A 21,359-nucleotide genomic window follows, 5' to 3' on the forward strand; every position below is an offset into this window, starting at 1 on the left:
CGTACAGACCCCCAGTACAGAACACCCCCTACTTCCAGCACAGACCCCCCCCCCCCCCAAACTCAGCAGTTGCTGGAGAAGTGACATGTAGTGACAGAGGGAAGTCTTCCTCTCAGCTGTGGACATGACATAAGTGGAGGAGTATCCTCCCTTTAACCCTGGCACATTAATGCCCCAGAGGCAGGATTTGCATATGAAAGAGCCACTATAGCTTTTTCACATGCAAATCCTGCCATCTGATCATATATATGCAAATACATGATGACCAGTGTGTTGATATGCTTACTACGGGCACAGTGTACAGGGGCAGAGCCTTTGCAAGACAAAGCCACTTGTACAAGGTTCAGCGACTGATCCAAAAAGAAGGGACAGTCCTGCACAATCCAGGACTGTAGGGAGGTTTCCATTTACATCAGCTTTTACAAAGCTCAATAGTGTGCCTATTGAGAAACCTTGTTTTGAGTTAATATTGAATTAAATGATAAGTAAAAGACAAAAATATGCAATAGAAACTTAGCAAAGATAAGTGCTCTTCACCTTTCCTATCATTGTTACAGCTAGTGAATGGAGAGGATGTCGATGAAATCATTGCTAAAGCCCTTTCCTGTTTTCATGTGTTCCCTCGCTGGCATCTGCCTGTCATTTTGTGAAGATAGTTACTGTTTTTTTTTTACCTTGAACAGCAAAGTACATTATGTTTATTTTATCTTTAGTAGATAATGGATTATGTAAGATGCAAAAAAAAACCTCTCTAGTTCAGCAATACAAAAACTTTCTAGCAAACATTTATGTACGTATATTCACCTATGTAGCTCTGTGTTTTTTGCTGTGAAATGTAAAGGGAAAGAATAGTGATTTCATGTTTTCCATTTCTACTTATTAACGCATTAAGGGAACCCAAAACAGTTATTATATTGCAGATTACCATTTCTTAGATATGATGGCTGCATTAGTTTTCTTTTTTTGGCTGTTTGTAATTGTTTTTTTTTTTACATGGTGATCTAGCCCAACGTTTCTCAACTCCAGTCCTCAAGTACCCCCAACAGGTCATGTTTTCAGGTTTTCCATTATTTTGCACAGATGATTTGATCAGTTTCACTGCCTTAGTAATTACCACAGTCATTTCATCTGAGAGAAATCCTGAAAACATGACCCGTTGGAGGTACTTGAAGACTGGAGTTGAGAAACATTGATCTAGCCAGTAATTGAGTTGCTTTTCAACAGAACAAGCTGTTGTAAAGATGTAGCAATTAGAGGGTTGAAACAAACCATTTAAAGTGATTCTAAAGACAGAAGTTTTTTTTTCTTTTTTTTTTTTTGAAAAATATTTATTGATTTTTTCAAAATATTTCCATAGAAAACATTTTACAATGCATTTATAAGGCATAGATATACAGTTGTTCTTGGTACAGATTGGATGTCATACCTTAACACAATTATAGGGAAGACGGGGGAGAGGGAGGGGGGGAAGGAAGGGGGAGGGGGGTAAGCAATTCACTTTTACCAGCTTATCACTAACGTTGGGCAAGAAATTGCCAAACCGGGTTTATCATAAATTTTTGTACCTTTAGGGAATGGAGGCAACTTTTGAACATGTCTAACTAGATAACCTACATTATGTTTTGGTTAAAACAATTTGTTTGGGTGAAGAGAGTCCCAGGGCTGAATATATGAAGTTGGTGGATGTTAAGGAGCTGTAGGCGAATGTAGACAGCTTATGGTGGTTTAAATGAAGAATGGTCAGACACTGGAGGTATTTTAAGTTTTCCAAGTGAGTTAGAAATATCTGTCGTCAGGTACCATTCTGTGTACCGAAATGGATGCATTATGTCTTGGATGGTCTGTTGAGGGAATGTGGCTTCCAGAAACTGTCTCCAGCGTTTGAAAAATCGTGGGGTAAACCGGAGGTTTGACGTGATGAGGTCCAATCTTTCCAAATAAAATAATGATGTCAAAGCTTTTATAACCGCAGGTAGGCTAGGCGGTGATGTCGTGATCCAGTGGGACATGATAGTCCTGCGGGCTACAAGAAGACAAATATGAGCCCAGTGTGGTATGTTAGGAAAGTCCAGTGAGGACGAGGAGGAGGCTGAAGGCGTAATGCTAAATAGGCATAGTAGGCAGTCTCTGTGTAGGTTGATATGGCTGATTTTGTTGATGTAGGCTACCACATCATTCCAGTAGTTGGTAACAACAGGACACTCCCAGAGCCTGTGTAGCAGTGTGGGTCGTGGCAGTGACCACCATGGGCACAGCGCTTGAGACGGGTCTTCTTTGTTAAAACGGAAAGGGAAGTATGCTCTGTGGATGATCTTAAATTGGGTTTCACGCCAGGTTTCAGATATTGTGAGTTTACAGATAAGCCTATATCCGTCAAGGATTTTGTCGGGTAGGTCTTCATCCCCCAGGAGATGGGACCATTTTTGGAAGGGCGTGAGGCGGTATTTCCGCGATTGGTGTTGAATGAGATGAGAGTAGATGGTGGAAATAGAGTACTCTTTGCTCTGTAGTATGTTATCAATAAAGGATGGTTTAAAAGGGTCAGACTCAGGACCACAGCAGGTTCTCAAAAAATCCGTGAGTTGGTGATAGAAGAAGCTGTGAGTTGGTAGCAGGGAGAATTCCCACATCAAGGTTTGGTACGGCTTAAATGAACATGGCTTATCTTGGTATATTGAAGTTATCTTTGTGAGGCCTCTGGATTGCCATTGGGTATAGGCTTTATGTAGAGTAGAAGGTATGAACATAGGGTTGCCTTGTATTGTCAGATATTTAGAAATGCTAGAGGGGAGTCCAAGTAGTTTTCTGACCTCTCTCCAAGCGATGACAGTATCTCTGAAAAGTATGCTAGTTTTGAGGTGATACGGCAGGTTGTTAGGGTTAGAGTGGAGGATGCCTGTAAGATTGTATGGGGAAGCCATAGAATCTTCTAGGTCGTGGTTGGAATATTTGGAACCTCCTGTTAACCAATCTAGGCCCTGTCTGAGTAAGCAGGCTAAGTTATAAAAACGAATGTTGGGGAGTCCTGCCCCGCCCTCGCCCTTCGGGAGACATAATTTTTGAAGCGCAATGCGTGGTTTTTTTGCTCGACCATAGGAAAGCTGTCAGTGCCTTCTGAAGTTTTTGTACATCTGAGTGCCTCAGTAATAGAGGTATGGTCTTCATGGGATATAGCAGTCGAGCAAATGAGACCATTTTAAAAAGGTGGCATCTCCCAAAGAGCGAGAGGGGAAGGGCACCCCAAGCCTCCAATTCCCTGACTATTTTGGTAACCAAGGGAGGGTAGTTAAGTACATATAAAGAGGATGGGTCACGTCCTATGTTTATTCCCAAGTATGTAATATATTGAGATGCAATAGTCAGCGGGGACATGTGTGCCCATTTAGTAGATAGGCGTGGGTGTAATGCTAAGATTTCACTCTTATCAAAGTTTATGCGAAAGCCAGAGCAGAGTCGGAAGGCCGCAAAGAGTTGTTTAAGTTTATCAAAGTCTGATACGGGGTCAGTAGAAAACAATAAAATATCGTCCGCAAATAGTGCAGAGCGGAGTGTTTGGTTTCCCATAGTGATGCCACTAACTCCCTCGGTTGAATTGAGGATTCTAGACAAGGGTTCAATCGCGATGTTGAATAACAACGGGGATAGCGGGCAGCCCTGTCGCGTTCCCTTCGCTAAGGGGATGGTGTCTGAAATGAAGTCCGGGGTGACAAGCCGTTGGGGAAGCATACATTTGTGATAGGAAATTTGTAATTTGACCTGAAAAGCCGAATTTTTCCATTACCGTGAAAAGCCATGAGAAACCAATGTTGTCAAAGGCTTTTTCCGCGTCTAGGGACATGATTGCGACGTCTTGATCAGGGTGGGTTTTAGCATATTCTAGAGCCATTAAGACCTTACGGATGTTTAGTGTAGCTGATCGTCCTGAGACAAAGCCAGATTGGGCTGGGTGTAGTAGGGACGGAAGCAGGAGAGCTAAGCGTGACGCTACTATTTTAGACAGGATTTTTACATCCACATTTATTAACGAGATTGGACGGTAGGGGCCTGGAAGTAGGGGATCTTTCCCTTTTTTGGAAATTAATTTGATATGGGCCTGTGTTCCTGTGGGGAGGTATGGACCTCCGTCCCACATGGCTGCATAGACATGCTTCAGGGTGTGGGGAATAAAGTCAGTCGTTAGTTTGAAGAATTCCGCAGTGAATCCGTCGGGACCTGGAGCTTTAGCAGAGGCCATAGAATTGATTGTGTGTTGTATGTCTTCTAAAGTGATAGGTGCGTTTAGTGCCTCCAGTTGCGTCGTTTGAAGTCTGGGCAGACGAATCTTGGCTAACAGAGCTTCCGTGGCAATTTGATCTGCTGGGTCTGCTCGGTACAAATCTGTATAATAGTCTGCAAGTAGTTTGCTGACTTCGGCAGGCGAGGCAACTAGCGAGCCGGAGGCATTTCTCAAGGTTGGGATATGTGTAGGACGTCTTGGTCCCGAACATAATCTAGCAAGCAATCTGCCTGCCTTGTTGCCAAACCTGTGAAAGTGCAGAGTAGAGTATGAAGTTTTAGCAGCTTCGTGATGCTCTGCCCAGAGATCAAAGGCGCCCTTGGCTTGCCTCCATTCCTGTATGTTAGCTAAAGTGCGGTTTAGTGTCAGTTTTTCATGGGCTACACGCAAGGCTTCACTTGTTTTCATATATTGTTGTCGGGTTTGTTTTTAAAATTGAACGGTGTAGGAGATGATTTTACCCCGCAGGAAGGCTTTACCCGCTTCCCAAAAGAGGTTTGGGTCAGATATATGTGCTCCATTTGTGGAGATATATTCTTCCCATGTTTGGTGCAAGACGTGTCGGAAGTCCTCATTATCCGCCAAATATGAAGGGAAACGCCAGGTAGGGGAAGGAGTTGAGGGCGTGGTCTGAGTCATATGAACTGCAATGGGGCTGTGGTCTGAGATTCTGGCATCATAATGTCTGTGGCGTTTATTACAGAAACTAGGGCTGGGGAAGCGAAAAAGTAGTCTATGCGAGAGAAGGTATTATGTGGGGGCGAGAAAAAAGTATACTCTCTGTTCGTTGGGTGTCTCAGGCACCAGATGTCGACAAAATGCATAGAGTCAATGGAGTGCGCTAAGGGGGTAGAGACTGGTGCATGGGGGGTATCGGAACGTGTCCTTTGCGTAGGGCGATATGTGCGATCTGCCAGTGTAGACATGACAGCATTGAAGTCCCCGCCCACTAAATGTAAAACCTCAGGGGCAGTAAGAACCCATTGTACCATGTCTTGGAAGAAGGAAACGTCTGGAGAGTTGGGAGCATAGATATTGGTGATAGCCACCGCTTTGTCTCCTATGGTCATATATAGAGTCAGTTTGCGGCCTAGGGAGTCAGCCCTCACCTCTCTGTTAGAGTGTCGTAGGTTTTTATGTATTAAAATAGCTACACCAGCTTTGCGGCCCATGGCAGGAGATCCGTACACAGATCCCACCCACGTTTTCTTAAGGCGTGCTAAGTCATCTGCGGACAAGTGTGTCTCCTGTAATAGAGCCACATCTGCCCGGAGACGCCGTAAATGTCTAAGAATGGACATACGTTTATTTGGGGATCGGAGCCCCTTAACATTCCATGAAATAAATTTCAGATGATTCCCGTCAGTTGAGAGAGACATAGCTGGAGATAATAAAGATAGTGAGTGGGAGGCTTGTCCGGGAGCCTCCTGATAAGTACAGTGTCAACCATACTGGAATCACCCGAATATTGTAGGTTACATAAAAGGAAAGGTACTAAGAAGGCAAACATGAATTGCATAGCTATTAAGCAATAAGAAATGAGCTGTAATAAGACATCGTTTCCGTTAAAACAAAACAAACTACAAACAGTATACTTCACTTTTTTCCACATGGGTTTCCACTAACCATAATACCTCTCAGCGACCCGCTAGCTCCTCACATCTGAGCATGATGTTGGCTAAGAGGAGTGGGGAAAGGAAGGAAGAGAGGGGGGAGGGGGGGAGGGAGGGGGGTGGGTAAGGATTGGTGGAAGGGGTTAGACAAGGGAAGAAGGGTCAGGGAGATGGCCGCTTGTATCCGTGCCATAAAGTAGGCTCGGTTAAGAAAAATAAAAGGGGCCTTAGTCAATGGGTCTGACCAGTGAGGGGTCAATAGCCGTGAACATCACCTAAGTTAGTAGGTTGACCCTTTGGGCAGACAGAAAGTGGATGCTGGGGGGTTGTAAATCAGGCTGAGAAGCATTATAACCAGACCTTGAGCTAATGATTAAAAGCAACCGTATGTAACTTTACAAACAAACAGGCTAACAAGTATAATAAGGAGAGACCAGGTTAGAGGTAATGGGGGGGTAATATTACCCATCCGTGGAAACACGATTGATTATTTAAAGTTCCTGGAGTCCTTCAGCGAATTTGAGAGCGATCCTCCTGGTTGGTGAAGCGGCTGCGCTTGTATGGGGGTTTAGTGGGACTGCGTTGATGTCTGGGTGGTGCCTTTGCTGACGATGGCGATGACGATGGTGAGTTTTCTTCAGTGTTGCTATGCTCCATTTCATTTCCTCGGGTGATGAGGTAATGTTCCGCCTCCTCAGGTGTGTGGAACGTGAGGTGTTCTCCTTCATGCGTTTGGATGCGGAGGATAGCTGGGTAGGCTAAGGAGAACCGGATTTGGTTATGATGAAGGGTGGAGCAGATCGATGAAAACGCTTTACGTTGTTTCATCACCTCCATGGAATAATCTGCGAAAAGTAGGAGTTTAGCGCCATCGACCATTAAGGAACGTGAACTGCGAAACTTTTGCATTATGGCGTTCTTGTCCGCGTAATTGAGGTACTTTACAATAACATGGCGGGGTTTGGCGCGGGCTTCTGAGAATTGGCCTATGCGGTGCGCGCGTTCAATTGTGCAGGGTATGCGAAGGCCCAGTTGTTCTGGGATGATTTTTGCGCATATATTTGTTAGCTGTGGTGTGGATATAGATTCAGGCAAACCAATGATGCGTAAATTGTTTCTCCTCGAACGATTTTCGAGATCGTCGAGTTTGTCCCAAATGTCCCTGTTAGTAGCTGTGAGACGTGCCACTGCTGCAGATGAGGCTGTGAGTTCATCTTCCAGGGAGGATATCCTATCCTCCACCTGATTAATTCTCTGTGCCTGTGCTTGTAAGTCAATGTGCAGCTGCTCTAACCCTCTATGGACTGCTGCATCAACAGTAGCTGTGAGAGTGGGGCCCAGCAGTGTAACTACTGCTTGTGCAATTCCAGCAGGGGAGGTAGGGTCCATACCTGTCATGTCTGGAGCTGAGGGGAGCTGTGGCTGTTGCTGAGGCTGCGTGTGTGCCTGCTCCGCCATGCCTGGGGCGGCCGCCATCTTGGCTGTGTCCGCCGCTGTGTCTCCTCCGGTGGGGATCGTAGATGTCACCGCCCGGGCGTACGATCGCTCCACAAAGCGATCCATGGGAGCCCGCTATGTGTCAGTAGTGCGGGGGGGGGTCTCCTCGGAGCTGTAGCCGGCTTAGAAGGCAGATTATTGAGGAACGCTGCGGGAGCTGGAGCTATCTACCTCCTCCTCATGTGGCGCCGGAACCGGAAGTCGTTTTTTTTTTTTTTTTCTTTTTATCCTAATGCATTCTATGCAATAAGGTAAAAAATATTCTGTGTTAAACTCAGCCCCCCTTATACTTACCAGAGCCTGATCTCGAGTCAGCGCTGTGCCCAAGAGCAGTGGCTCTCCAATGCCTCCCTCTCTCTCTCCTCACTGGACACAGAGGCAGCAGCAAAGCCATTGGCTCCTGCGGCTGTTAATCGCAGCCTTTGAGGAGGGGGTGGGGTCGAGCCACACTGTGTGCGTCAATGGACACATACAGCCCGGCTTGGCATGGAGCCCACATGAGTGCCCCCACAGCATGCGGTTTGCTATGGGAGCACTCGTAATGGGGGGGGGGGGTGAGCCAGGAGCGCCGCCAAGGCTCCTAGAAGAGGAAGATCTGGGGTGCTCTGTGCAAAACCATTGCACAAAGCAAGTAAGTATAACATGTTTGTTATTTTAAAAAATACTTTGCAATCACTTTAACATTGACAGGGGTACTTACAGTACAATGATCAGCTTTTATTTACATAAAACATTAACTCCAGAAGTACAAAACTGTTGCTGTAGCTGCTTAAAAATGTTAGCTGGAGTTTGACTTTAATTTGTTAGTGTATTTAAATCTGCTAGCACTGGCAATGCTGCTGCCCAAAGGTGTCTCTGTTGCTCCTCCATCCAGACTGCAGTCACTCTAATATAGGAGGTGTGTTACTGGCCAGATCATCAGAGGGGAAAAGAGCTTAAAAAAGAAAATTAATGCAGCCACCACATCTAATGATCATAAGCTGCAATATATTATTTTTTTTTTGTTTTGGGTTTAATACTGATTCAAGGTCAGGACAAATATATACATTTTCATTAAAAAGTGAATACACCCCATTGAAACTGTTGACTTGAACATTTGAACTGCAAATATTTGATTTTCGTTTAAATAATGCCTACAGATAAAGGTGATGCAGTTGAACAGATGATACATAAAATTTACATTGTTTTTTTTTTTCTTTTACATGATCTAAATTAACACAAAAGCAGGTTTTGTCATTTAAAAAACGCAATTTGTCTTGTGCATTACCTTTTTTTGTATTTACTGTTTATCTAATGTGTTCAACTACAGATCTAATGTGCCCCCCCCCCCCTTAAAGCAAATGCCCTTTGTTTACTACCCTGCTGCTCTGTTAAGCACTAGGATCCAAAGGAAATACATGGTACGAACTTCTGAGTTTGGAGGAGCATGTAACTCACTCCATGAGACAGGGAGTCCATAGCGTACGTAAACTAAAACTCCAGCAACTCAAAGTTTACACAGGGCTTTCTTATCATAGCCTAACAGCTGTATGGAAGCAAACGTAAAATACATTTTAGCTGCTGTGGAGATCTGCATTAAAGTGAACCTGTTACTTTGCCCTGCATGAGCCTGAGTTCCATCTCAGAGATCATCATTTTTAGTATGCATACCTTAAATCCAGCAGTTTTTGGGTCTTTAGCAAGATAAGCAGAATCAGTCCTTCTCCAGCAGTGGTTGGTCCTCACTGCTGAATAGAATGTCGCTCATGATATGACATGCTGGTGCTGTTTCTAGTTGACATTTCCTCTTCTGCAAGCCAAGATGGCATGAGGGCTGTTTCATCACAGTTACGTGATAGATTATGTTTTTGGGGTTGTATTTGAGAGAACTGGGGAGATCACACAAACACTTGTAGGTATAACAATTAAGCAATGACAGATACAGATAACAAAGGTAGAAAATATAACAAGAATACTTAACTAAAGATGCCTTTTTTCGCCAAGGGTCCCGCCATCTTTTACAGCGTGGCACAAATGATCACAATCGGACGCATGCATGATAGCAGCTCTGAGATGAAAACGATTATTCAAAGTTTTAGCTGTAGTATATACAGGATGAGCTGGTAGAATTTGACCAGTCATAAACAACATTACCTTCTAAGGAAGATATCACATTTCTGGGCTAGCTTGTCCATATAGTCAGTTTACAATGACATTCCTATAGCATGAAATTTCCCCATCAAGGGCATATCCTCATGAAGTGTGTCCCATGATAATCTGGGCTCAAAGGAAGTGGGTTGCATAAGTTGTAGGACAGCTTTCAACCTGAAAGATGATTGGCCAGCTAGATTAGTGGACATGGGGCAGCATTGGAGCGTGCAGTTGGGTGAGTAGTGCTTTGAAAATGATGGAAAAAAAGAGGAGGTAAAACTGCGCTATGGTGAAATACACAAACAATAACAGTACAGCTGCGATTCATCTATGCAACACAAACACAGTGAAATATTGGAAAAAAGGGGGGTTTGAATTGTGCTAAGAAAGATTAGCAATCATATACATCATTGCCAAACCAAATCAGTGAGTGAGAGAATCCCCATTCGTGCAATGAACATAAAATTCAAAAACACATTAACCCATTAATAATCACTCAAATAATAATAATAAACCAAAAAAATTATATAAGAGTCCATATGCTGAAATATGAATTCCCCCAAGTGGTATAAATGGTATAAAGCTCCAACGAGTTCCAAGAGACATGGATTCTTGCTGTGAGGAGAAAAACAGTGCTTGTTCCACCACCATAAAAAGAGATTGGCCGCTTACCAGAAACTCATGATCCCCCGTTACAGAGGATCAGAGAAAGCTGTTTTCAATATTTGAATCGAACCACGACCAATGGACCAGAAGTTTTACACCGGGATAAAGCATCAGAGACCTGGGTATCTTACTGGGGATGTTCACACTGACAGGTACTCAGACATCAGAGAACACAGTGTTCTCGTCACCTCCCATTGCCGCTGTTGCTTCCAGTAGGACGGGCTGTCTGTGAGCTCTCGGCCGGAGCTCTAGACTACACTATACGTCTACTTTTGTCTACTATCATGTGAGTTTTATTCCTTTATTTATTTTAATAAAGTCAACGTTTTTACACTATATGGAGCATTTTTTTCTTTCATGCCTCATCCATAACGCTATGGGCTGATGTCTGAGTACCTGTCAGTGTGAACATCCCCAGTAGGATACCCAGGTCTCTGATGCTTTATCCCGGTGTAAAACTTCTGGTCCATTGGTCGTGGTTCAATTCAAATATTGAAAACAGCTTTCTCTGATCCTCTGTAACGGGGGATCATGAGCTTCTGGTAAGCGGCCAATCTCTTTTTTCTTTTCAAACTTTTTATTGAGAATAAGAGATAAAGTTTAACAGGCAATACATATGTCACATTATAGAACTAGGCATTATATATTTACACCCCAGTGGAGGTTGTATTATAACAAATTTCAGGGGTAAATTATGCAGTGGGGTCCAGTGACAAATTTTTCACAGAGATAAGTGAAAACAAAATATAACAATTTCCTTTTACGGCTAGATAACAAAACAGGGTTTATACAAAAAAAAATAAAAAAAATAAAATAAAAACAATAGCGAGAGTTGAATGATAGAACTTACACATGGAAAGTAAGTCTGCGAACATATAAAAGATCAAAAATTGGTAGACTTTATATAATCTACAATAGAGTTACCTGTAAAAAGAGCGCAAGATGAAAAAGAGAGTGAAGAGGAGAAAATCAGAAAAATGAGAAGTATGGAAAAGATTAGAGAAGAATTAGAGAAGAATAGGGAGAGGGAAAGGGGTGGTCGGGGGGGGGCGCAAGAGAATCCGGTTCACCAACAGGTCTATCTGTTGTTGTAATGGGTCATTAGGGTTTAAGGAGGCTCTGATCAAAATCTAGGGGTAGAAAATGTTCAGTCCAGGGATTCCAAATTTTGAGGTTTTGGGGGATCCTATCAAGTATCGTGGCTTCTATTTTACTATGAATCATAGCCTGGGTAACCCTATTTTTGGCCTCAGCTAGAGAAAGTTTTGGGGTTTTCCAGGCCCTGGCTATCGTCTGTTTAGCTGCTGTTGTGAGCTGAAGAAGAAGGCGGGTCTGAGATCTGGTGAAGTCTGAGGGGATTAGATTCAACAGCGCTATAGCCGGATCAGGTTCTATTGGGTGTTGAAATAATGTAGAGGCCATTTGGAAGATCGCAGCCCAAAATTCCTGTGCTATTGAGCATGACCACCATATATGTGCATGGGTACCTCGCTCGTTACAGCCGCGGAAACAAGTGGCTGGATAATTTGGGAGAAATTTGAAAATCCTGGCAGGAACCAGATACCATCTCTTAAGTACTTTATAATTTGCCTCTTGTGCGATTACGTTTTGGGAGGAGATTTTCGTATAGGACCAAATGTCAGACCAGTCCTCTGCATCAAGGTCTAATGCAAGGTCCGCGGACCACTGCGCAGCATATGGGGGAAGGTTGGTTGGAGGAGAGGTCAGGTGAGCATATAAAAGGGAAATTAGACCAGGGGCGTGAGGGTCAGAATTGCAAATTCCTTCAAAAAGGGATAAGTCGTCTAGTGACGTATGTGTACCTATCGTTGCTTGGATAAAATGGGATATCTGTAGGTATCGAAAGATTTCTGTGTTGGGGATATCAGTTAGGTTTTGTAATGTGGCAAACGACTTTATATCGGATCCTGAGACAAAATCGCATATACGATATAATCCTGCCCTGTGCCAGATTTGAAATGAGCTTGGGTTGACTTGGGCTGGGTAGAATTTCGGATGGTCTAGAAAGGAGAGTAATGGGGAGTGCAGAGATTGTAGTTTAAAGGGACCTCGGAGTTTGTCCCATAGTTTAAGAGAGTGTCCCGTTATAGGGTTACTAGTTGGGCCACGAGTTGTGGGGGGCAACCACAGTAGGTTAGATATTTTGAGCGGGTGTAGGTCAATAGCTTCCAAACTGACCCAAAGTGGTATCTCATTTTGTGCATGAAATAGTGTAATCTGGGCCAGCTGGGCGGCGTGATAATATCCCATAAAGTTAGGAAGACCTAACCCGCCCTTGGTTTTACTACGGAGCAGTACCGTTTTAGAAACTCTGGGTCTAATTGGGCCCCAAATGTATTTGGATACTCGTGTTTGAATGATTCGTGGTAGTATGAGGGGATTGGAATCGGGAGGACTCTATATAGGTAAAGCAGTTTTGGAAGTAAGGACATTTTTACAGCCGCTATCCGGCCTAGCCAAGAGGTACATATTGGACGCCACGCTTCCAATAAGGCTGTTAGGTGTTTTAACATGGGGAGATAGTTGGTTTTAAAAAGATGGTCTGGGTCGCTGGTTTGTTTAATACCAAGATAAGGTATTGAAGCTGAAGCCCAAGTGAAGGGGAAGAATTCCTTTATATGTTCTAGTTCAGATTGTGGTAAAGATACGTTGAGGGGCTTTGATTTAGACTGATTAACTTCCAAACCCGATATTAGGGCGAAGGAGGTAAAGTAGGTTGGGGAGTGTAGTTCGAGGTGAAGTGACAAATAGCAGCGCGTCATCCGCAAATAAGCATAACTTATGTGATGTAGAGGCTATGTCAAGGCCTTTGATATTTGGATTTGCCCTTAAGAGGGCTGCTAGGGGTTCTATCGCCAGTGCGAATATGAGGGGAGAGAGGGGGCACCCCTGTCTAGTACCTCGTAAAATTTGGAAACAGTCCGAACGATATCCTGAGTATTTAACATAAGCTTGTGGTTGGTTATATAAGGAATTAACCCATTGCAAAAATTTGGACCAAATCCCCATCTCTGGAGTACGTAGTTAAGATAAGGCCATGAGACTGTGTCAAACGCCTTACGAATATCGAGAGAGAGTAGGTGCATGGGGATCTGGCGTGTTCGGGCTAGGTGTTGGAGCAGAATGACGCGTTGAATGTTGTCACTAGCCTGACATTTTGGAATGAAGCCAACTTGGTCTTTATGAATTAGGCCACCTATGATTGGATTGAGGCGTAATGCCATTATCTTGGCTAATATCTTTATATCCAAGTTAAGTAAGGATATGGGCCTATAGTTGGACCATAAGGAGTTGTCTGTGTTAGGCTTGGGTATCATAGAAATAATGGCTGTCAACGTATCTCGGCCAAAGGAGTGTTGTTTAAGGAGAGAGTTAAAGGTGTTAGTAAGAAGGGGGGCTAAAGTAGGGGCAAATTTTTTAAAATAAGAGCTAGATAAACCATCGGGGCCTGGTCTTTTGTGGGGTTTAAGAGATTTTATGGCAAGAAGGACTTCCTCGGACGTAATGGGGCACTCCATAGACTCTCTGTTAGCCTCTGATAGATTTGGTAGGGTGATATTTTGAAATAATGACTCAGCCTGTGTTGCCGAGAATGTGCGTGTCGGGGTATATAATTCAGCTAACTTCTTACGGAATTCTGCAAGTACTTTGACAGGATTACTCGTGAAGTTATCCTTGGCCAGTTTGAGTCTGATAGGATTATGCGCCCTTTCCGGTCGACGGAGTCTTAGTGCTAGGAAGGAATCAGGTTTATTGGCTTTAGTATAGATTGTGTGATTAAATCTTCGAATGATTTTATCTGCTGATTCTGCTAAAATTAAATCCAACTCAGCTTTCGTTTTTTCAAGTAAGATCCTATGGGGTTCAGTTGGAGCAGATTGGAATTGGAGGAAGAGACGATGATACTCAGCTTCTAATTGTTGGGTTTTAAGTTTTTTATCTCTTTTGAGATGAGTGGATGTAGATATACAGGTCCCTCTAACCACGGGTTTGTGGGCTTCCCATAACAGGACAGGCGAAATATCAGGTGTGGCATTATGCTGTATATATTCTTTAAGAGCTAGTTGTATATCAAAACAATAGGATTGATTAGTCAAGTGCGCCTCATTAATACACCATGTACGGTCTTTGGATTGGGGGATCAGAGAGGAGACTGTTGTGACTACTGCGCAGTGGTCTGACCAGGTGATTGGGTGTATGTTTGAGTGGAGTAGGGTTGGGGAGGATGAAACTGGCATAAATATATGGTCAATCCTTGAGAAGGATTTATGTGGGTAAGAGTAAAAGGTATAGTTTTTCTTAGCAGGATTGCATTCTCTCCAAGTATCCAGTAGGGATGCTTGCTGGAAGAGTTTGCGAAATGATAGAGAAGAGGAATATTGTTCAGGGGCGTAGGGAGATTTGTCTAGGTGTGGGTGTAGTACTTGGTTGGAATCGCCACATAGAAAGAGGGTACCTTTACAATGTGCTCTTATAATTTGTAGGAGATGAGAGAAAAAGGGGTTGGGATTAGTATTGGGGGCATAGTAAGAGACAACAGTAGTTGTCACATCTTGTACATGTCCAACCAAAATAATGTAGCGGCCTTCAGGGTCTTTGATTTCATTGGTTAAGATAAACGGAAGAGTGTGGTGGAACGCAACAAGGACACCCCGTTGCTTAGTAGCTGCAGATGCAGTAAACACTTGGGGGTATTTGGAACTAAAATATTTAGGTGTTGCTTGATTAGAAAAGTGAGTTTCTTGTAGAGCTATAATGTTAGCCTTCAGGGATGCAAAAGTACGAAAGGCCTTAACCCTTTTGTTAAGAGAGTTAAGTCCCTTTACGTTAAGGGAGAGTATGTTCAAGGGGGCCATTTAAGCAGTTTGGGAGAAAGACTACTGGAGAGATTTTTGTGGTTCATGCGATCCCCCCGACCTAGTGGGGAACAATCAGGAAAAGAGAAACAGAGAGAAAAGTGAAGAAAAGAAGGAAGAGAGATAACAAGAAGCAGCTGATAGGTTTTGTAGAAGGAGAAAGTAAGTGTAAAAACACTTGGTACGTTGGACTGCTTAGCCCAACAGGTAGATGCCCGTACCTCCAAACCAGCTGGCTGGGAAGGAAGCACGTGCATCCTACAGGGGGGAGCAGTGACAGTTCCCCGCCGCAGACTGGGGAGAAAATAAAAACAACATAAATCTCAAACAATCCAAACAATTCATGTTAAGGTTTTACCGGTGTAGAAAAAAAAATGTAACATTTAGATAATAGACCCACTAAGTGGGAGAACTCAGTACCGCATTTTTAGTAAAAGGATAGAGACATAAGAGGGGGCGGGGAAGGGGTGGGGGGGGGGGAGAAGAGAAAGGGAAAAAAGAATGGGGTAAAAGAGGGCGGTCAAGCGGGAAGGGAGGGGAGAAAGGTAAAGGGAGGAGGGAGATGGGGGCAAGGAAGGGGGGAAAGGGAAGAGGGGAGGAAAGTGGGAGTGGAAAGAGAGAGACAGATGGCACAGTTAAACTGAAAGTTACCAGTGCGTTTGCAAAAATGTAAAGGAAGTCATCTTATCAATATTCTTCAAATTCCGGTAGTTATCACCTCCTGAATCCTATCAAAAGGATAAGGAAAAAATGGGTAATAAACAGAATATAACATAACATTTAAAGGTTAACAAGACCAAGGCCTTAGATTACTGTTAATGGCCTGTGCAACCCATAAGGGGAGAGAGGGGGGGAAGGAACAAAATTGGATGGAGCATATCAAAAAAGGATATATCCAAGGTTTTTGTACCAAAAAAAAAAAAAAAAGGGGGGAAAATTATTAAAAATAATGGAAAGTATATAAAAGTAAGGGGGACGTATTCAGAGCGTCTCAGATATGTAAGAGTTCTTACAGGTATAACATCACCTGTTTTCTGTAACAAGGTAAAACCACATCTGCTTCCGGTCATTATATTAGTAACAATATGACCAGAAGTTCTCTTGTGGTGTGAAAGATGATCCGGGGTTAGCCAAAAATTAATCAGCGTGATGTATGAGATTTTGGATCAAACAGGTTTGCTTGACGAGATGGGGTTCCTTTGCGGATCGAGGAGGGGCCTTGCTGGTTCTGCTTTGGTGTGGTGGTATAAGGGTGGTATGTTGAGCGTGCTGGGGTGCGCGGCAGAGCAGTCTCAGATTGTTGTGGAGTAGGGGACAGATGAAGTGCTTCGAGAAGGCGTTGCAGCGATTCTGGAGAGGTGGAGGAGTGTTGCTGCCCCTGATATGTAAATTGAAGGGAGAAGGGAAAGCGCCAGGTATATTTTATCTGATGCTGTATTAAAATTTGTAGTTGTGGTTTCATAGCTCGGCGTTTAGCTATAGTAAGGGGTGCCAGGTCAGAGAAAAGTTGGTAATTATGGTCTTGGAACTGGAGAGCGTCCTTGTTACGAGCAGCAGTGAGAAGTTGCTCCTTTGTACGGAAAAAGTGTAGTTTGATTATTATATCCCGTGGAGGGCCGTCTTGCTGGCGACGAGTAAGCGCTCTGTGAATTCTATCGAATTCCAGGCGTTCAATGGGTATAGAAGGGCAGAGTTCTTGGAAGAGAGCTGTGGTGAACGATTGTATGTCCTCGATCAATTCAGGGATACCCCTGAGGCATAAGTTGGACCTACGCGAACGATTTTCCACGTCCTCCAGGCGTGATACTAATGTGGCATTTTCTTCGCGGAGGGCCGCCTGTTCCTGGGCATGTTCTTGGAGAGTGAGCTCTATATCATCTACCCTTGTTTCCAAATCTGCAGTGCGCTGTCCTAATTCCCTTATCTCACGTGACAGTCTATTAGTGATTTGGTCAGAAGTGACTTTTAGGGCCTTCTTAAGCATCTTTTCCATATGTTTCAGGAAGTCAGGCTGTGACATACCTGGTTGTAAGGGAGCAGGAGAACCACTGTATTCAGGATGTGTGTCCTCATCCTCCTTGCTGTCCGCTCGGTCAGATCTGGCTGGAGATGCAGCGTGTTGTACGGCGAGAGCCTTCGCCGCCATCTTGGATGAGGCGCGGGCCAGGGCCTCCTTAATCGGTTTGGACCTGCTTTTGCCTTTGTGACCCGTTAGAACCATCCCGGTTATATCTCAGGACTTGCGGGAGGGGATCGCTGGATAGCTGGAGCGTTTAGACGGTCTGAGAGCGGCGTATAGTCTCAAGTCTGCGGCGGGGAGTGCGGAGCTCTAAGAGGAAGCGTCCTCTATGTTAAGCCTCGCGCATGCGCCCCGGCCAATCTCTTTTTATGGTGGTGGAACAAGCACTGTTTTTCTCCTCACAGCAAGAATCCATGTCTCTTGGAACTCTTTTGAGCTTTATACCATTTATACCACTTGGGTGATTCATATTTCAGCATATGGACTCTTATATGATTTTTTTGATTTATTATTATTTTTGAGTGATTATTAATGTGTTAATGCGTTTTTGAATTTTATGTTAATTGCACGAATGGGGATTCTCACACTCATTGATTTGGTTTGGCAATGATGTATACGATTGCTAATCTTTCTTAGCGCGATTCAAACCCCCCCCTTTTTTCCAATATTTCACTTTGAAAATGATGTCCCTAAAAAAAAGTATAATTTTAACACTAACATTTCTGACCTATATGTTTAGTACGACACAGCTCTATTCTGTACACTGTGCTGTACAGTTCATGATTTAAACTTCTCTGCTGTATTTTATATATGCCACATGACTTCACTCTTAATACATTAATCATGCATACCACTATACTCTGCATGCACACTGCAATGCACATTCTATACTTCACACAAGTCCAAATTTAAAGTCTGCTGCATGTTACACAATCTGCCAGTGTCTGTTGTTTGTCATCAGACTAATGCCCCGTACACACGGTCGGATTTTCCGATGGAAAATGTCCGATCGGAGCGTGTTGTCGGAAATTCCGACCGTGTGTGGGCTCCATCGGACATTTTCCATCGGATTTTCCGACACACAAAGTTGGAGAGCAGGAGATAAAATTTTCCGACAACAAAATCCGTTGTCGGAAATTCTGATCGTGTGTACACAAATCCGACGGACAAAGTGCCACGCATGCTCAGAATAAATAAAGAGATGAAAGCTATTGGCCACTGCCCCGTTTATAGTCCCGACGTACGTGTTTTACGTCACCGCGTTTAGAACGATCGGATTTTCCGACAACTTTGTGTGACCGTGTGTATGCAAGACAAGTTTGAGCCAACATTCGTCGGAAAAAATCCTAGGATTTTGTTGTCGGAATGTCCGAACAAAGTCCGACCGTGTGTACGGGGCATTAGACTTGCAGCAGACTGCATTTATGTTTCACTGGCAAAGACCCTTCTGTGACCACTTTTGCCATCAAAGTTTATTGTGAACTAAGCTGGAATGTGATTGCTTCTCTTGGTGAATTTTCAGGATGCTCTAGTTGATTGCGTAGAGAACCGTATACGCCAGCTTGAAGACCTTGAAGCTGCCTTTGCAGAGCTGTGTGAAGATGATAGTGAGGAGACTGTGCAAAGATGGGCCTCCAATCCTGGGTATGTAGAATTCCTATTAAATTAGATTTTTAACCGCATAATTAGGGCTATTATGGGAAATGATCCAATAAATGCAGGAATATGAAAAATGTCTTCAATTATTGTTCATTTGCAGTCTTACTTTTGAAACATTTTTTATTTGTTCCTTTATTTTGATTTCCTTACTTTGTCTGAGGAACCAGAGCTAAAACACCCTGTGAAGTTTAAATATTGTTGCTGTATCAAATGCTTAACATCACGCTGATGAGGCATGCTAGGCCCAATTCACTAAAAAATATTGCATGAGATAATTTGGATCATATGACAATTTTTTTCCTATTATCTCATCCAATATACAAAATGTCAATTTACTGTCAGTTTATGCAGTATTTTTATTTTATAGTAGAAAAGGCATGGTAAATACTGCATAAACTGATGCTAAAGTCAACTCGCTAAACTATATAAATAAATACATTTGTTGAATAAGTTGCGGTGTAGCCACGTGTTATTCAAGGAATATACTAAATTAGCGCTGTTTTTCAAGGACCCGCCACTCGCTGGCTTATTGTAAACTAGCGGGTGGCCACCAGCATCCTTATCATTCAGTAATATCATGGTTGTTAAGGAGTGGGCATTCCCAGCTGACAGCAGATTGTAAAAAGAATTGCTGGCATATTAGTATAAAAAAAGTGTGCCCCCCCCCCAACCTATATCAGGCCCTTTGGGTCTGATATGGATTATGAAGGGAACCCCACGGCAAAAAAAAAAAAATGGCACAGGGTCCCCCCAAAATCCATACCAGACCCTTATCTGAGCATGCAGCCCGGCAGGCCAGGAAAGGGGAGAGGGGTTAAAAAAATTTTGAAAAACACTAGGAGGTATTTTACCGCAGTTCTTAAAGCGGTAGATACTGCTTTGTGAATTGAGCCCACTGTCTCAGTATAAAAAAAAAAAAAAAAGCCTGATAGTTGTTACATTTCTTTAAAGATCGAGATTTGTTATTTGATATTGTTATACATATTTAGGAGATAGTGCTTTATCATCAACTGAGCTCAGAAAGCAGCTAGTGCAGCAATTGTAAGTTCTCAGAGGGCCTATCAGGCTCCAGGTCATCCTAAGGCAAGATAGGTTATGCTAACAAAGTGGACAAATATACATATTTTATAACCAAGCTTATGTAAATGTAATTGTTTAAGACTCATACTGAAGTTCAATGAGTTAAATAATGCATGTCTAATTTTCCATAAAGACTATTCTTTTCAGCTATTTGAAATATTTTGAGCTCTTATTGTATATATAATTATACCATTATAGCTTTATGCACTGCAGAGAGAATTTGTTTTTTTGGTTGTTTTTGCAGTACAGGGCACAGGCAGATTCAGAGACAACTGGGTTATAGGCGGGTAAGTTCAAGTGTTTAGATACTGGCAAAAAAGCTGGCATATAACCCTTTCTGCTCCCAGTAATCCTCAGTTCTTTGCTAGTGTCTTTAAGTGTTGGATGTATTTTCTCTACTGAATGTACTTTGAGTGTTAATTGGACTTACCAACTTTTGCAGTTTCTGGATTACTATCCCACAGCAAAAGCTTCAGAGACTGGACCCCACCAGCAGACAGGGGGCCAGTCTATAATGTGGCTCTGGGCACTGAATCCTGCATTGTCAGATAGTGCACCCGTTGTGTTGGCCAAAGGGTGTTAGGTCCAGGAGAGAGGCGATCCACGTTAGGTTGAAGGGGAGGGGGGTGGGGGGGTCAGCCTGTCAGTGCTCAGATCATATGCCGCACACTGCACCAAATTGATTTGCATGGCTGTTGTCCCTGAAGGAAGCCTCTTCCAAAGATGATGCACAAGAGAGCCTGCAAACAGTTTGCTGAAGGCAATCAGACTGAGGACATGGATTACTGGAACCATGTCCTGCGGTCTGATGAGACCAAGATAAACTCATTTGGTTCAGATGGTGTCAAGTGTGTGTGACGGAAACCAGGTGAGGAGTACAAAGACAAGCGTGTCTTGCCTACAGTCAAGCATGGTGGTGGGAGTGTTACGGTCTGGGGCTGCATGGGTGCTGCCAGCACTGGGGAGCTACAGTTCATTGAGGGAACCATGAGTGCCAACATGTACTGTGACATACTGAAGCAGAGCATGATTCCCTCCCTCCGGAGACTGGGCTGCAGGGCAGTATTCCAGCATAACGACCCCAAACACCTCCATGACAACTACTGCCTTGCTAAAGAAGCTGAGGGTAAAGGTGGTGGACTGGCCAATCTTGTCTCCAGACCTAAACCCTATTGAGCATCTGTGGGGCATCCTGAAACGGAAGGTGGAGAAGTGCAAGGTCTCTAACATCCACCAGCTTTGTGATAGCGTCATGGAGGAGTGGATGAGGACTCCTGTGGCAACCTGTGAAGCTCTGGTGAACTCCATGCCCAAGAGGGTTAAGGCAGTGCTGGAAAATAATACAAATGGCCACACACAATATTGACACTTTGAGCCCAGTTTGGACATTTTCACTTAGGGGTGTACTCACTTTTGTTGCCAGCGATTTAGACATTAATGGCTGTGTGTTGAGTTATTTTGAGGGGACAGCAAATTTACACTGTTATACAAGCTGTACACTCGCTACTTTACATTTGTAGCAAAGTGTCATTTCTTCAATG

General features: G+C 43.5%; 1 protein-coding gene across 2 annotated transcripts in view; it reads left to right on the forward strand.

Moving 5' to 3' along the window:
* LG05H5orf22 (linkage group 05 C5orf22 homolog) overlaps positions 1-21,359 on the forward strand; it is a 208,363-nt gene that overhangs the window by 111,200 nt on the left and 75,804 nt on the right. For both annotated transcript variants that reach the window (XM_073630895.1, XM_073630894.1), the window contains exon 6: positions 18,602-18,723. In XM_073630895.1, coding sequence (XP_073486996.1) covers positions 18,602-18,723 — 122 coding nt within the window. The remainder of the gene's footprint in view (positions 1-18,601; positions 18,724-21,359) is intronic.

The sequence above is a fragment of the Aquarana catesbeiana genome, linkage group LG05 (genome assembly GCF_042186555.1).
Source record: "Aquarana catesbeiana isolate 2022-GZ linkage group LG05, ASM4218655v1, whole genome shotgun sequence".
Lineage (NCBI taxonomy): Eukaryota > Metazoa > Chordata > Amphibia > Anura > Ranidae > Aquarana > Aquarana catesbeiana.